At 44.4% G+C, this 16,085-nt stretch overlaps 1 protein-coding gene across 1 annotated transcript in view; it reads left to right on the top strand.

Annotated features, from left to right (window-relative positions):
- The window catches only part of LOC117145832, a 112,468-nt gene that overhangs the window by 45,680 nt on the left and 50,703 nt on the right, over positions 1–16,085 (top strand). The window contains 1 exon segment of the mRNA XM_033311633.1: positions 7,984–8,165. Within this exon segment, the coding sequence (XP_033167524.1) occupies positions 7,984–8,165 (182 nt within the window).

Below are 16,085 nucleotides of genomic sequence, written 5' to 3'. Positions count from 1 at the left end.
CAAAGTGTGTGATGGTGGAAAGCGAGCAGCCATAAAGCAGGGGAAAATTGAAAAAATCAAGAACAGGCTATAGTAGTTCCAAGTGGAGGATTGAATTGGAAAAGCGGGGCAGGGTGCTGCAGGCACAGCGTTGCTCATACGCCCCGTGGCCGCAGATGACAACGAGGCGTATGAGTTGCAGCCCTATGCTCATTATCTTCAAGATACCTCCATTCATCTCTCACTGTGCACTTTCACCGGAGTGTGCCCCACTGGGAAATTAATTAACCAAATACATTATGCGCCATTAGTCAAACACACAAAGTGCAACCAGCTGGCAGACCGCTTGTTCTGGCCATCAATTTGAGTTCGGCCAATCGCTTAATTAAAATCTTTATTCGCTATCAGCCTACCACCACTGCAAGTCGAGATTTTTCCAAAGAGGCGCGATTTCAAGCCATTGTGAAACTCAAACTCCAAAAGCGTAAAGCAAACCGAATGGGAAGCCACCCGCAAATCTTTCACCTGCAACAACTTCGTCTGGCCACGCCCAGCCAGCACACCGCCCCCTCGATCACCTCCACCTGTATGGTAAATTACCTGGGCTACAAATTGAGCGCAAACGCATAATTAATTCCGCAGTGCCAGCGATGGTGGAGGAAAAATGGAAAAAATTAAGTTAATGTTTGGAAATCAGCAGGTAGCCGGCAAATAGAGAGACACACACACACACACACACAGACAATCGCAGCGCAGACATAACGGTAGTTTTGGTGGGGGGACTTTTGGGGGCAGCGGCAGTGGAAACAATACAGAAGCAACCGGCATTTTGTGTGGCATGCCCCGAGCACCAGCTACCACATCAATCCGCCACTTGAAATGGCATTTTTTTGTAAAGACTTTTGAACGCCAGCGATTAGTTATAGAGATTGAAAATATGGGGTATACGAATGTAAGTTGGAATAATAATAATGTCATGTCTTTAAAGGTGCAAGTTAACAAAACTTTAGCTGGATCTAGTTTAGACAGAAAACTTTTATAATAGAGGACCTAATGCTTGGACTATCTTCGAGTAGATTATCCACTTTGTGGCGATTGACAAGTCAATCGCTTAGCCTCCAGTTGCTATCGCGTACTCCATCATTCGACGACCATCAGCATCCACTTTGGCAATTAACTGTTAATGCGAATGCGTTTTTGGCCCAAAGACACGCTCTTGTGGCCAAAAAGTGCGAACAACGCCATCGATTCAACATCCAAACGAGTGGAATTCGTATACGAATTTGAATTTAAGCCCCAATTTGATGGAGTCAATGCCGGTGGCGTTTTTCTCGCTGAAAGTTTCTCGCACCTGCGCAACTTAGTTGGATGACTTGCCAGCTTGTCTGCTCACCTGGCGGCTCCACCTGCCCCGCCTCTCTTCTTCTTCTGCTCCTCCTGTTTTTTTTCTTTTTCTATTTGCAACTCCAAATGCTCGAGCGACTTGCGTTTCATAATACCCATGAAAGCCGAGACGTTGCTGCCTTGGTTTTTGTTTCACTTTTTCGGTTTTTTACTTTCACCCGCCATTTGTTGTTGGCTTATTAAAGCAGACACTCCACACAAAGTCTGATTCCGTCGAGTGCTCGACGATCAAGAAATCAAATTCAATTTCATTGTAGCAGCGCCACAATAATCGCAGCCACCCCTTCAAAAAAAAAAAAAAATAGTATCAAATACAAACGGGTGCTTTCTAAAATGGTAAAACAAATTCGATTCGCTTTGATTGAAATTGTGAAGCATTTAAAATTGTTTCGGGTCACAATTATACAAATGCTCCTCCGATTTCCCCGCCTGCTTTTCCACTATTTCGATGCACTTTCGTTTTCCGCTTCTATTCGCTGCAATTACGCCGCAATTACAGTTATGTTTATGTCTCGCCAAAAAATACAAAAAACTAAAAACTAAATCTACAATTGCCAGCGAAATTAACCGTTAGCCACGTTACGTACGTGCTGCTTAGAAACTCAAAAAAATGGGTAAAAATAGTGGCGATTTCCAAGTGTTTTTCCTTTTGGGAAAGCGTCTGCTGGCTTAGAAAACGAATTATGCAGCAATAACTTAATTGAGCTTTCATTGCGCCGCACGTACAGATTTTGGTCATGTGTCAATTCCCGCGCCTCTTGTTTGCATAATGTTCACGGTGTTCAACTTGAACTGAGCCCCCAAAAGCAGCGGGTGGCACCATAACTACTACCACCCACCGATTGGCGATATGAGATTTTAGATAGGTGTTCAATGCTTTGTGCACCGCAAGAAACTGGAGGGGGTATATAATGCATTGAAATTTGCATACAAAAAGTTAAAGATTATAAAGCGATAAAAGTATCTCAACTGTTTAAAGAAGAAGCGCATCTTTGTTCACTTAATTGTTTGTTATTAGTAAATTAGTTTTAGGATGACTGTTTTGTTAAGTGCCTGCAGCTTGCATCATAATTTAAAACTGACCGGAGCCACCAACATTTCGAAAGCGAAGCAAATTGAAAATATTCGCAGATATAGGATTATTATTTGGCTTAAAAAACCAGTGATTACATAATGATGACCCACAAAGCACGCCGACTGCCAATGCAAAATGGAAGTATCTTTAATGCGCTTGATTATTTTCCCTACAACTTCGTTCGCATCTGTGATCTAATAAAGCATAACCGAGTCGAGGCTCCCCGGCCATTCTCCATTCTCCATTCGGCGGCCATTAGACAGCTCAAACTGTTTCGCATTATGCTCGAAATGGGTTAAGTGGCTTTCAATTTAGACACAGCGAGCTAAAAAAAAAATGCGAACAATATTCAATTCCATTTGCCCCGACTTGTTGAATGAGTGTGTATGAGCAGGTTGGCAAATGCGGGGGGGTGGTGGTACTCGAGATATTCGGGTGTTTCTACCACGCCCTTTGTGAAAACAAAAACGCTTCCGGCAGTCATTATATACATACATATATTTGTTAAAACCATCGATATTGAGTCACACACATGCTCAAATGCAGTGCGCGATCCAAAGACAATTTGTCATTCAATTACAATTTCAGCCGGCTGTTTTTCATTTCATTCCATTGCGATTTTCATTTTCATTTCAATTCAAGTTGAAGCGCAATTGCAATTGCAGAAGTTGCATGATCGGAAGACATGACGGCTTACGTAAATTCTGAGATATTGCCATGTCGCAGTGTGTGCTTTTCATACCTTTCCAAAGGTAAATAAAAACAAATAAAAAACAACGCCAGTCGGAAGGCGAATGTTACGTTTTCGAAACGCCTCAAATGACAATGGCTGAATTTATTATCGTTCAGCGATCCGCAGCTGACTCAGCCAGCCAGTCAGTCAGTCAGTCGATGGTCGATTCTCGATCGATTTGCTCTATAGCCAATATGCCCACGATTTGGACGGGTGTTGCACTCCCCCATATGCCCCCATATAGCCCCATTTTCAGCGGCGAGTGTCAAAAATGCCAGGCGTTAAGCGGCTTTTTGTGCCCCAATGCAACAATGAGCGCTGCCTAATCCGCAGACAATTAACCCAAATTGCGCTGCTCAAGTCGACTTGGCACGTGGGCAAACTCTCGCATATTCTTGCGAAAATTGCAGCAGCCGGGATTACACTGAAAATAACATTACTACTCTAAGTGCAGCAGCAGCTCAGATAATTGCAATTAATTGGAATTTAGATCTTAAAGCAACCAAAACTCTTTAACAATATGTTATTAACTGCAACTGCGAATAAACTAGCTAGCTCTTTAATATGCACTATTTGTTTTTATTTCTTTATATATTATATTGCCATTTGAAAGTAAATCTCATGAAATTACTTTCCAGTGCAAAGGGGCATAATTGCACAAGACGACGTCGTCATTGGCGGCAGCTGGCAACAGACGACGTTCGGTCGACTGGCATTTGAAAGTCTTTGACTTGCTGCAGTTAGCTCAAACAAAATAAAAACTGCCTCGGCCCAAGGTAATGGGCAATTAGCTGCAGCAACCTTCTGGGCCAAAAACCAACAGCCAACATGGGCTAGTCAAACAAATGAGGCAAGCGGACAGCAAACTCCGGACCAGCGCCTGTCGGGGATACGGCAATTTGCTGGCCAGTCGTACGTACAGACACAGATGCAGATACAGATACAGATAGCCTTTAATTGGGTTTAACTGGCTGTCAATGGCGGTAGCCATCCAGCGGGGGGTGCCTCACCGGCACACAGGGGGTGCACTTGGACATTAACGCCGCCAGGGGATGCACGATGATCGGGGCAATGAGCGATCAGAGTTTTCCGACAGGGGTGCTTCGATGGAAACTCGTAAATTATGCTACATTGGCTTTCTGTGCCATTGTTCTAGCTGTGAATGGTTTCAATTGGTAATATACTCAGTTACTAGATTTATTTTATATAATAAATAGGTGAATAGGTATCACTTTTAGTAGCAACAAATTATACAATTTCTTTTTATGCAAATATTTGTGCAAATATACCGCAAACGATAGCCCATAATTAGCCCCACTTCCGACACATTCTCGACTCCGAATCGAATTTCGAATCGCGGCTTGATCGGTTTGCCAAAAAAAACTGAGCTCATTTCGACTCATTTCGCCACCGAAGGCGAACGGAGAATATTTACGACTATCTGATGAATTCGCATGCGTCTCAGGTTTCCGGCACGCGATCACGCATTTCCAAGTGATCGGCTGCGAGGATCGCAGGGGGAAGTTCCAGTTCTACACGCTTGTCTGATAAACACATAATGAGGCTGGCTGGCTGGTCGGTGGGTAGGAGTGGAGTGACATATTTCGGCGCATGCGCGCAGGCACTACGAAAAGTATCTGACGGATACACGTACTGCATCGTTCGATCTTTGTTTGTCCAGCGTAATTCACCAGTCGCAGCCCCTGTCCCGCCCCTGTGTCGTGGTCATCCTTATCTGCAACGCTTATCAGTGCAACTACATACCTACAAACATATGACTCTGTCTGCGGAATCGTAATCATCGTACCCCCTACCCCTACCCCTATACCCTAACCCAAAATTGTATTCCCAGGCTGCGGGCGTGGTTTTGCCCACTTTCGTTGTGTTTTCGCGGCGAGGTAGCCAGGCCAAAGGGTGTCCCAGATAGCCGGCTATCATCCATCGGCTATCGGTTCGCGGTTCGGTCAGCATAATCGTAGTCTGACCGTACAGAACCGCATTTCACTCTCTGACCAAATATTTTGGTTTCGCGTAAAATTAAAATTGAGGTCTCGCTCGGTTTTAATCTGCGTCTTGAGGCGAATGACAAACAAGTTTCCACTTTCACTTGAGCACGGATGGCATGGCAGAAGACCCGATAACCCAGAACTGGTTGTGGGAAAGATATACATATAATTGTTGTTAAGGGTTCCGTCCGTCGAGCAAACACATTGTTCCGTGGAATTTTTGCCAGAGCTTTTCCCTGATAAGGAACCAGACCTTACTCAATACCAGGAATCGGGGTCAAGTGGCAGGAAAAAAATTTCCCCGCTTTGATATGTTTTTCCAACAACAAAATTGTCATAGGATTTCATTGGAAGTTTTCTCGCTGAATTTACAATGATTGCTACTGGAATTTTTAGCCAGATAAAAAACGAATTTAACAAGAAAAAGTTGATTCATTTCAAAAGAAGTCAAAAGTACTTTCATCTCTAGCAGTATCTCAAATATAACAATTAGTCTTCCTTATTCATTTTTATAGGACAGCTCTCGTAAAAACCTCGCAGCTACTTCAGAATTACACATGATTTCGATAAATCAAGTTTTTTAAAAAATAAAAACGAAATGTTTATAAGTCAGCAGTGTTAGTGGCCCCCGAAGTAGATCTTTTTTATGCTGCAGATTCTGTTTCGAGTTAGACGAGTTGGACTTTACGTCGGGCCCTTTTCTTTCCCGCCCCACTGAACTACATGTGCAAGTGCTTCATCACTTTTAGTGTGTCCGTCATAAACACCGCATAAAGATGATGGCATTAAGTCCTAAAACCCCGCAGAAATCCCCTGCGAAGTATAAAAATCCCAGCGTGAGCTCAGCTTAAAAAGCGCAAGCCAGCAAACAAAAAACAGTAAACAGTAAAAAACCCAGGCGAATTAGAGGGGAAAAAGAAGCGCTTTCGTCATCCCGACGTCATAAACCAGAAGGTATTTCTCTTAAGTCAGAGTTAATGGCTCTTAAATCTTAAATCAAAGCGAGATCAGATCGCCAACGAAAGAAAAGCCAGTTTGTTTTTAACGCGATGCCAGCGAAAAGGCTCAAGATACTGGATATCACTTGTATCTTTGAGTTACGTAAATCCGCTCTTTTTGCGGGGGAGAGAGTGCGCCCGCACACACTCCTCACCCGTTTCTCGTGTGAAAGAGAGCGCTGCGGCAAAGCATGCGAAAGGCCAGCACAAAGCAGAGGAACAAAAACAAACGTCGTGAGAAACCGGAAAATGGCCGCAAGAGAGCGCAGTCGCGAAAATCGAGAGAGCGAGCCGAGTGCAAAAGCCGAACGCCAGCCGAAGTACGAAACCCGGCGATTTCGCGGCGATTTCAGCGCACAGAATCATTCTTTAAAGCGCGCGCGAACCTTTCGCACCAACAGACCGCAGATACAAAGATACAAAAATTCGCAAAACACTGAAAATTCGCAAGACCGAAAATCGCAAAAAGTAACTGCAAAGCAGGCTAACCGAGTGGAAAAGCAAATAGCCCGGGCAGCCGAAAAGTGCAAGTGAAGTGCGGAGTGTGGAGTGTGGAGAGTGGAGTTCTGAGTTTTACCACTGCCAACTTAACGGAGATATAAAATAAAAACAAATTAGGAACGACGGAGGCCTAGTGGCCCAAATTCAGAACGGCAAAATCAGAAAGCAGAGAAGATCAAGCGAAAATTTGAATAATTAAAAATAAACACGCGCCGTGCGAGAGAGTGTGAGTGTGCGTGCCGTGTATCCGTCAGATACGCAAAGCGAAGCATAAGCAAATCGCTGACGTATTTTCCCCCGAATACCGTTATATAGCCGGCCGGCTTTTTGTGCCCAATTAACGCACATTCAACAAATTGCCCAGACGCGAAAAACAAATTGTAACATTGTATCGGAATATCGAATTAAAGCCCAGTGTATCCAACCGTAATAAATTGAAGCAAAAAAATATAAAAGAACAGAAACAACATAAAAACGAAAAGGGAAACCATACACTTACCTTTCGTCTCATTTCATTTAATTTCGCTGCGGTTCGTTCTGGTGCAGTGTAATAGAGAAAAGTTTATAAATAAAATATACAATATACAAATAACTGAATGCAGATGTTTGGCATAATAAGTGTCACAATCAATTGCTGAGCGGCGAGATCTTGAAAAATACGCTAAAAGGTGATTGCATAAGGATATATGGCTATATCGCAACTGTTACCAAGTGACCTCATTCAAGGTTGCCCGCCCCCAATTGCCCACAGATATTGCAATTTTACTTGGTTTCTCAATAAGCGCCCACGGTTTTAATTTAATTTCTAATTTTTTGCATACTCACCTGGTTAAGGTAGTTTCATATGTATATAAGGAGTGCTTACTGATGGTCTGTAATTAACCTTGAATCACTCGTTGAATTTGCACTTAGTTTTTGCCCCGTGAACTATAATTTAATTGGTTTTTCACTTCTCGGAAATAGTTTTTGCCTATTATCAAATCAGATTTCCAGGGATTCGGTCGCGGAATAGATACCACAATTATTGGGAAACACTCGCCTTGCGTGACGGATGTGGATGCAACAATGTTAGATGCAGATACCCCCCAGGAATATGTGTGCCATGTCGCCGTTTTCTCAATTAGGAATCGCTCTAAAGTGCCCACACTGGGTCATTAATTTGTAATGGGATGCTCAATAAAGTTGTGCGCTTTAATTGTTCCAGCGGGTGACTCACAGCACCAGGCCAGCCGATAAGAAGCTTCTGACTAACCCAAGTCCGTTCTCTTTTCCCCATTCCGTTCGCAGGAACCCATTGAGCTGAAGAAGCGACTGGAGGAAGTGCGTCTGCTGGAATCGCGACGCTCCGCCCGTCTGGCAGACCAGGATCGCGACACGGACTTCGCCAGACTCGCCGACATGAGTGGCGAACGCCGCAGAACCACCACACACAGTATTGAGGTGCCATCGCAGCTGACGGCGCAGCACAAGTGAGTACAGGCCATAATTTGCTATAATATAGTATAGTAACCAGCTTAGGAAACAGAAATCATGCCAGATTAATCACAATTCATGGTGGCGAAACCTCTTGGTTTTAGCTTAAGGTAAACACTCAGAATATCTGTTTACCTGAGCAAGAGACGGCCAATCATTTTGCCGGTCCTACCCGGTTTTTAATCGCAGCTTTATTCGTTCGTTTTGTGTGCCTCGACTTTGGCTTACGGCTTTTGCATAAATATGCAACGATTGGCGTCTGTGGAGACTGGGCCATATCAATAATTTATAAGTGGCGACAAATTAGCGGAACCGGCCACCAAGTCACGGACATCGACCGATCCATGTATAATATCTATAATAAAATTGTGTCTCCGTCTTGTCGGCCAGCTGCGCCCTCGACCGGCCACGCCCAGCTATTTAGCATAGACGCCGCTTTAGCTGCACTTACATAAAGAGTTCTCGGCAGCACCCCCGCGATTCGCTGACTTTCACAATGCTCCATTCCACTGGGACGACAGCTGATTGCAAAATAATTCAAATTTTCAATTACTACCCGCTCAGACGTCGCGACGACTACGTCGAACTTAAAGACGGCGGCGACGACAAAAAGTACAAAATACGAAACACTAACATTTGATTACGAAGGCAGGCGGTCGGGGGCCGGGTGTCATAGTCTAAGTGAACGCTCTAATCAAACGGGGAACTTTAATTTCTGACCGGACTGGGTATCCCGAATTCTGCTGTAATCCCAAGCAAATTAAATGTGACCAATTCAAATTAGCGTCCCTTTTGCAGTGTTACCATGCAAAAGAAAATGGGGTCAGAAGTAGCTTCATTTATTAAAGTGATTTGACATTTTGGGAAACAACTTGTGTGTCTGTGCATGGACTAGATATCACAGCTACTAGTCCCTTGGCCCCATTAATGTGACGACAAGTGTAGAGCATTAAATTTCCGACTTGCAATTGAAGCGTTTGTCACTCGCCACTGATGGCTGCGTATTCCATTTCAATTTCAATTGATAAGCCTCGCGCGCCGCAGTCGAAACTATTAGTCAAGTGTGCAAAAAGCAGCAACATCAGCGCTGAATGCCGGCCACGTTCTCAATTGATAATAAAAATAATAACAATAATAATCAAAATAAAGAATGAAAAAAGTGGAAAAAGAGCAAACTTGGGAACTGAAAACAAAAAGCCAGGCGGCAAAATATGGCATGTCCAGTCAGGGGTGTGCGGTTCAAAGGGGGTCGCGTTGTGTTGGTGAGGGGGGATTAAAGGAAAATGGGGTTTGGCGGCATAGGGGGTCACTTGAATTGCGTCGCAAATGCTAGCTGGCCATCCAAAGTCGAAACGAAAAACAGCTGGAAAAACTAAAACTACAGTCATGCAGCAATGTTGCTGTTCCGCCTGCAACTGTTGCTGCGGGTGTTGCAAGTTGCAACAACAGCTTATGCTGCTGTTGCCGAAAAAAATGGAAAACTAGGAAATACAGAGTTGCCTTCGGTTGCTTCTGCTGATTCGGCTTCATTGTGTCGTTCGTTGTAATAAAATTCAAATAAAATTCAATTGAGTTCAGCGCGAGTCGCTGGGCCAGTTTAATTTAATTAATTACAATGCCGGAGAGCGCGAGATGCGGCATGTGGCATGTGGCACACTGCACATAGGTGGGTAGGTGGGGAGGAGGCAACGACACCCCTTAGTTGTGAAACTGAAACCAAACAAGGAGACCATTTGCCGGTGGTTTTGCCGCAGTTTCAGTTAGTTTAGTTTATCATTGCCCGTTGCCCCTTCGTTTTTATTTCATTGTGCTGTATTTTTTTTTTTTTTTTGTTATTGTTTCGAAAGCCGCCTGCGAATGCGGAAGTATTTTTCCCGCTCCGCACACAGATACGCAAATAAGCTGTAAGCACAAAGCTCTCGCGATTTCGAGTCTGCGTGTGTGTGTGTGGGTGTGTGTGCATCTGTGTGCGTGTCTATCGCCGCCATATTCGTTATGTTTTGATATGCCACATCTGGGCAGCGGGAGCGAGGGAGACGGCACTCACACACACGTGTAATGATAACAACTCGCTCACCTTGCACGGAACCGCTCCCCAAGCCCCCGGCCAAGCCCCCGCCCCCCGCTGCCAACCCACCGAGTGACACGCGCTTCTCGCGTAATGCGACGTAATATCAAATGCCCTCCCCCCCCTAATTCCACCCACCCCCGCACCTACAGCCGGTCTGATATGTGATTTTCTCGCACGCGGAATTTGGGTTTTTAATGCGCTTTTTTATTATTATTAATTTGCATAGTTTAGCAAGCGAACTGATAGTTTGAGTAAACAGTTGTGTAGTTAATTCGCCGGGTAAACAAGTTGTGGTTTGAATAATATTGGCTAATATTCGTTTGATTCATACCTTTGAATGAATTTGATCTTGGAAAATCCAGTTGCAAATCATCTGCGTATGCGATCCACAACCTTTCATTAGCAGCATTTCATTTTATGGCAGTGCAATTGCACTTGACAGACAAAGAACGCATAATGATACAGCAGAAATATAAACAAAATAATTAAATAAAAAAAAAAAAGAAAAAGAGAAAGAACAAATGCAGGCGAATTAAATGCGGAAAAAAGTGGTAATAAATATAATAAGCGCGTAATTATCGCGTAAATGTCAATTTACGCGGCGAATGCGTTGCGTCAGTGCTAATTTTTAACGCTCGACTGGACGACAGACCCCATCTATATGGAGGACACCCCCCTTGCCCCAAAACCAAACCCCACCAGAACCCCGCTCCGCATGCGTTCGACTAATAAAAGCGTGTAAGCGTCAATTGGCCAGGTTACTCAGTTATAGTTAACTATGTTGTTGTTGTCGTTGTTTTGTTTTCATTCGTTTTTTTTTTTTGCTGCTGTTGTAATTGCAATGATTAACAACAGCAACCGTCGCCGGGGGAGCAAAGTACCCCCCATTTGGCACCCCACCCCTCCCCCCACCCGTTTTCCAGCTGCATTCGCCTGTGTTTGCTTATTGCAAAAACAAACAATATGGGAAAACTGGCAGCGTGCAAAGAAAAGCAAAAGAACAGCACAAAAACACACAGACCCCAACAACAACAACAACAGCAGCAGCAATAATAATATAAATAATTTTACAAACAAGTTTACCGTTGCAAAACAAAATAGCGCAAAAAAAGAATGAAGAACGAAATCAACAAAAAATACTCAACAACAAAATCAGAACAACAAAAACAAGTTGTAAATTAATTTTCAACAAGTTCCACTTGGGCAGGAAAAACAGACAAAAATAATGTGTCTTGAAGTCGATTAGCCAAATTGACTTGGGCTTTAACTAGTGTGTTAGTCATGGCTAATATCGATTTGATAGCGATTTCCGATGCAAATTGGCTGAGAAGCATTCTCGCTACCCTTTGGCAGAAAACTTCAGTGACGAAGGCTGCATAAACAACGACGTTGGCGATGACGTCAAGAAATTAGCAATAGAAACGGGGAAAGCGCACGACAGCAATGACAACAAATTCTGTATAAAAAGCGGGCTGGGGTGATGGAAAAACAGAATTCAAATCCAAGTTGGCCGGCAGCGGCAATTAGCCGAGACTTGAAAAATATTTACCAGTTGTTTTTCAATTTTTTTTTTTTTTTGTATTCATATTGTCTTTGTATTGTCTCGTATTTAATTTAGCTTTGTTTTCTACGACTGCTGCTGCTGCTGGCAAGACTATGTACAAATATTATTATGAGCGACTGTTTGTCTTGCCCTCAAAAATACGCCGAGAGTCGAGCAGAACCGCTCGCAAAAAGAGGAAAAAAAAAATACTTAATTTCAGTACAATAAAAAGTCAAGTCGAGCGCAAAAGTGGGTCAAAATTATTATTGAAGCAGAACAAAAACAAAGCCAGCAGCAAGGCAACGATAATGGCAATGCAGCAACAAAATAAGTTGTGGGAGTGCAACGGGAGGGGGGGATGGTTCAGCAAGAGGGGAGAGAACAAAATTTATAATAATTTTCTAAGCGACGGCCCCTCGACGGCAAATTATTGAAATGCATTCGCATTTCGCATTCACCCGACCAGGAGAGACACTCCAATACCAGGGAACCATATAACCTATATATACCATGCTATGCCATACCGCACCATATGCACCCGACCTCCCCCTTCCCGGAACTCGACCCCTCCATACCCTATATAAGCAGGGGTATCCATTGCCCATGCACCGTTCCAATGAACGTAAACACAATTTCCCAATGTTCTGCACGAATAGTTTGTTTGATCGTAAAATTTTATTTCTGCATTCAAATCGCAGCGCTAAACAAAATGCAAAAAGAGCGAAGAACGCGAAAAAAGCCGAAATGCCATTGCAGTTCGTGCACAGCGAGAAAAAGTGGGATTTTATTTTTAAATTATACTATATAACAGGATCATCAAATATTTTAGATTTTGATTTTGCATTTTTAGATATTGCATTTGAATTCTTCTTGAGGCTCCAAGATATTTGCTCATTTTTTCCAGTGTACTTTACATTTTCCGTTTGGGCCTGTCTTTACCCTCTTCATTCTGCTTATGATTTGGCCAAAGAATGAGTTTCGTGCCGCCAAGGAATCCGAATCGATGCGGTTTGGCGGAAGGGTCATGAATTCCCTCGCAAAGTGGACGTTTTTAGTTGGCCAAGTGTTGTCTTGTCTTGTGGTCAGTGGGCTTTGCAACTTGGCCAAGATCGTAATTTGTTAAGCAAATAATGCGAATTTCATGCATTTACCCCGAGACATTTGCTCCCTTTAATCTGGCATTCAATTTAAATTTGATCTCCATTTGAACTGCATTCCCAAAGCATTATTTATGCCCAAATGCATTAATAGGCTGTGCCAGAAAAGCTCCATTTCCACCATACTCACACACGCACACACACACACCTTCTGTTATGTGTAAAATCATATTGACGGCGATGTGTTGACGTTCAATGGGCGAAACAATCTGTTGAAAAGCGCTTTGAGTGGCGGATGGATGCAGAAAGGGGGCCAATGGGCGCATATTCGTACCATTTTCGTCAGCTAGTAAATTTTTAGTGGCCCCGGCTACTTGTGTTGTCCACTTGGAAATGGGCACACTCGCACACACTTCTAGCTAACTAGCAAATAAATAAAAAGTGCAGATCGCGAGCGGCGCGAAAACAGAGTGAACTAAAACAGCAACATGATCAACAGTTGCTCATAAATTAAAGTTCGCCATCGTTTGGTGTGCCGATTTTTGAATCGCAGGCAATAAAGTTTAACGTGCACACTTATGACCAGCCGCAAAAAGGAGGCCGGCGGAAGGGGGCGGGGCCAGAGATCGGAGTACCAACTATATAGTATAGGAGTATGCAGTATGCACTGCACGCAACATTTGCACTGCGGCCAAAACGCAAATTTCGAAGAACAAAAATTAGATTGAATTGTTTCTCCTGCTGCTGCCGCTGCAATTGCTGGCCAAAGTCAAGGAAATGGCTAAAAGGGGGTGTGGGGTAGGGGGCTTAAAGGGGCCCATAATGACCGACCTGGTCTAGGCAATTTGATTGAGTTGTTTCCAATTGAAATGGCAAAAACGCTGCGGGTGTTGGCACTGATGTCTAACAGCAAATGACTGCGAAACCACCTCGGACTCCGACTCAAAAGTCATTTGGCCCGGCCGAAAGGCAGTCCAAATCCAACTTCGAGTCCAAACCGCAGTGGTGGAAGAGCTCTGTAATTTCCAGTTACAGTTACAGATTTCTAGCCTGCCAGCTAGCCGATTCAGCTGTGATTTGGCTTATTTCGCCGGGCCTGCGGTGGCCAGAATTGCCCGAATGGCCAGAATGGTCAGAATGGCAATTGCATTGCAGTTCCTTCAACTTCAACTTCGAAGTTGGAGCCACATGCAGCGGTTCTTGGGGCCGTGTCAATTAGAGTTTGGGGTTGGGACTGGGTCTGGGTTTTGGGTCTGAGTCCGGTGTCCTGGGCCCCCAAGGCGCTGTCATTCCACTTCCATTTGCATTCGGTGACCCAGAAGATTCCGTCAAATTGTCGTCTCACGTTGACTCTGGCTAATTCGAATGGCAATGGGCAATGGGCAACGCCTTCACCTTGACTTGGCCAAAATCAGGCACTTGGCTAACTAAGCTTAAGCTCACTTTTCCCTCGCTTTTCCCACAGCGCTTTTTCCTGCTTCGGCTAATTAAAGTGTCCGCTTGTTTGTCGCGATTTGTTAATTGAATTAAATGCGTTGGCCAAGCGAGCGGGTCATCAAAATGCAGGCGACAACTCCACTTTTGATGGGGGCATGGGGACTGTCTTTCGCAGTGCTGGTATCTACGTGTGTGCAACCCATTTAGCGAGAGTGCACTGTGCACTGCTGCAGTGGCCACTTAACTGTAAAGGCAAACGCACGTACAACTGCCGCCAGCTTTTGCGGCTTCGACTGGGCCAAAACGTACATACATATGGCAGATCGGTTCGCATGGTGGGCCAATAGCGAGGATTTTAATTGAAATTGACATTGTTAATTGATTAGCAATGTTGAAAGCATTTCAGCAAAGAGACAGCTATTATTTTTGCTAGCACGGAATTTAGTGTTCCCTCAGGATTTATTCGCTCACGTTGTCTTTGTCTTGGAACTTGATGATTAGGATTAGAAAACGATTGTGATCAAGTGCTAAACTAAACTATAGTGTTTAGATAACGTGACAGGTATCTTATATACATGGCACATACTTTAAAATGATTTTTTAAAGCGAAATTTAGGCAATTCGTGGTTATTACCATGGTGTAAGGTTCATTTTGCTTAAAGCCATATTTTTTATATACATTTTATTGCCTAGTTCCTTTAATGTCAGCTTTGTGGCTGCCATTTACCCACTGTTCTCTCACGAAGACAGTGGGCAATTCCCATTGTCTGCTGCCGGCTGGTCAGTCAAGTACCGCTAAATTGTTGCAGCAGCAACTGCAAGAACACCAACGGCAGCGAGTGCAACTGCAGCAACTGCAACAACTGCAGCAGCGACGCTTCCTGACGCTTGGCGCTCTGCATGCTAATCAGCTGGAGGCGACACACGAGCGGCCCACATACTCGCATGTATGGGCTTGAGTGCTTTGCCAGTGGCAGGTGTGTGTCAGTCCCACTTCAGCTCCATCCCCATCCGCATCCCCTCTTCACATGGGCACATGTGAACCCCCCTCCGTGTCTAGACCAATGCCCATGGCCCGGTGACAACTGGCAGCTTGTTACGCCCTTTCGACTGTCACACGCTTATTGCTCTTGTCACTAACTGCTGGTTGTTGTTGGTAGTAGTTGTTGGCTGTTGGTTGTTGCCTGTTGGTGTTGTCGCTTTCGAGTGGGATGATTGGCGGAGAGGAAATCCCCTCATTCTCTCGCTGGCCAACTTTTCAAATTGAATTTCGCCGATTTATCAATTTCCCGAAAAACACAAACAATAGAAAGTGGAAATGGCAATGGAAATGGAAATGGCTGCCGACAGCACCGGCAGCAAAAACATTGGCCATGGCTAATGTCATTTTGGGCCAGGTACGACTACGGCAACGAGACGAGTACAAGTACAGTAGGCACCCGATGGCAAGGTGCAGTGCCCGGGGGAAAAACCCCAGGCCACTTTGAAGTTACTTCGCTGCTGCCATGTCGCGCCAGCCGCTTTTCCGCTTTTCTCCTCGGGCAAACGAGCCCAAGGAAAAGCCGCTCATGTCCGCGCATTTCTAATAAGCCCACGGGGCACACCTCAACTCAACTCAGCGCGGTTCAATTCAATTCAACTCGGCTTGGTTCAATTCACGCGCTCAAGTTCAAGTTGAGGCCTCCTGTCGCCAACATCGCCATAGGGAAGGAAAATCGAGGTAAAAACAAACGCCAAATGGCTGAAACAGAATCGACATTGGCGCGGA

The sequence above is a fragment of the Drosophila mauritiana genome, chromosome 3R (genome assembly GCF_004382145.1).
Source record: "Drosophila mauritiana strain mau12 chromosome 3R, ASM438214v1, whole genome shotgun sequence".
Classification (NCBI taxonomy): Eukaryota; Metazoa; Arthropoda; class Insecta; order Diptera; family Drosophilidae; genus Drosophila; species Drosophila mauritiana.
This window is presented reverse-complemented; position numbering and strand designations above follow the sequence as displayed.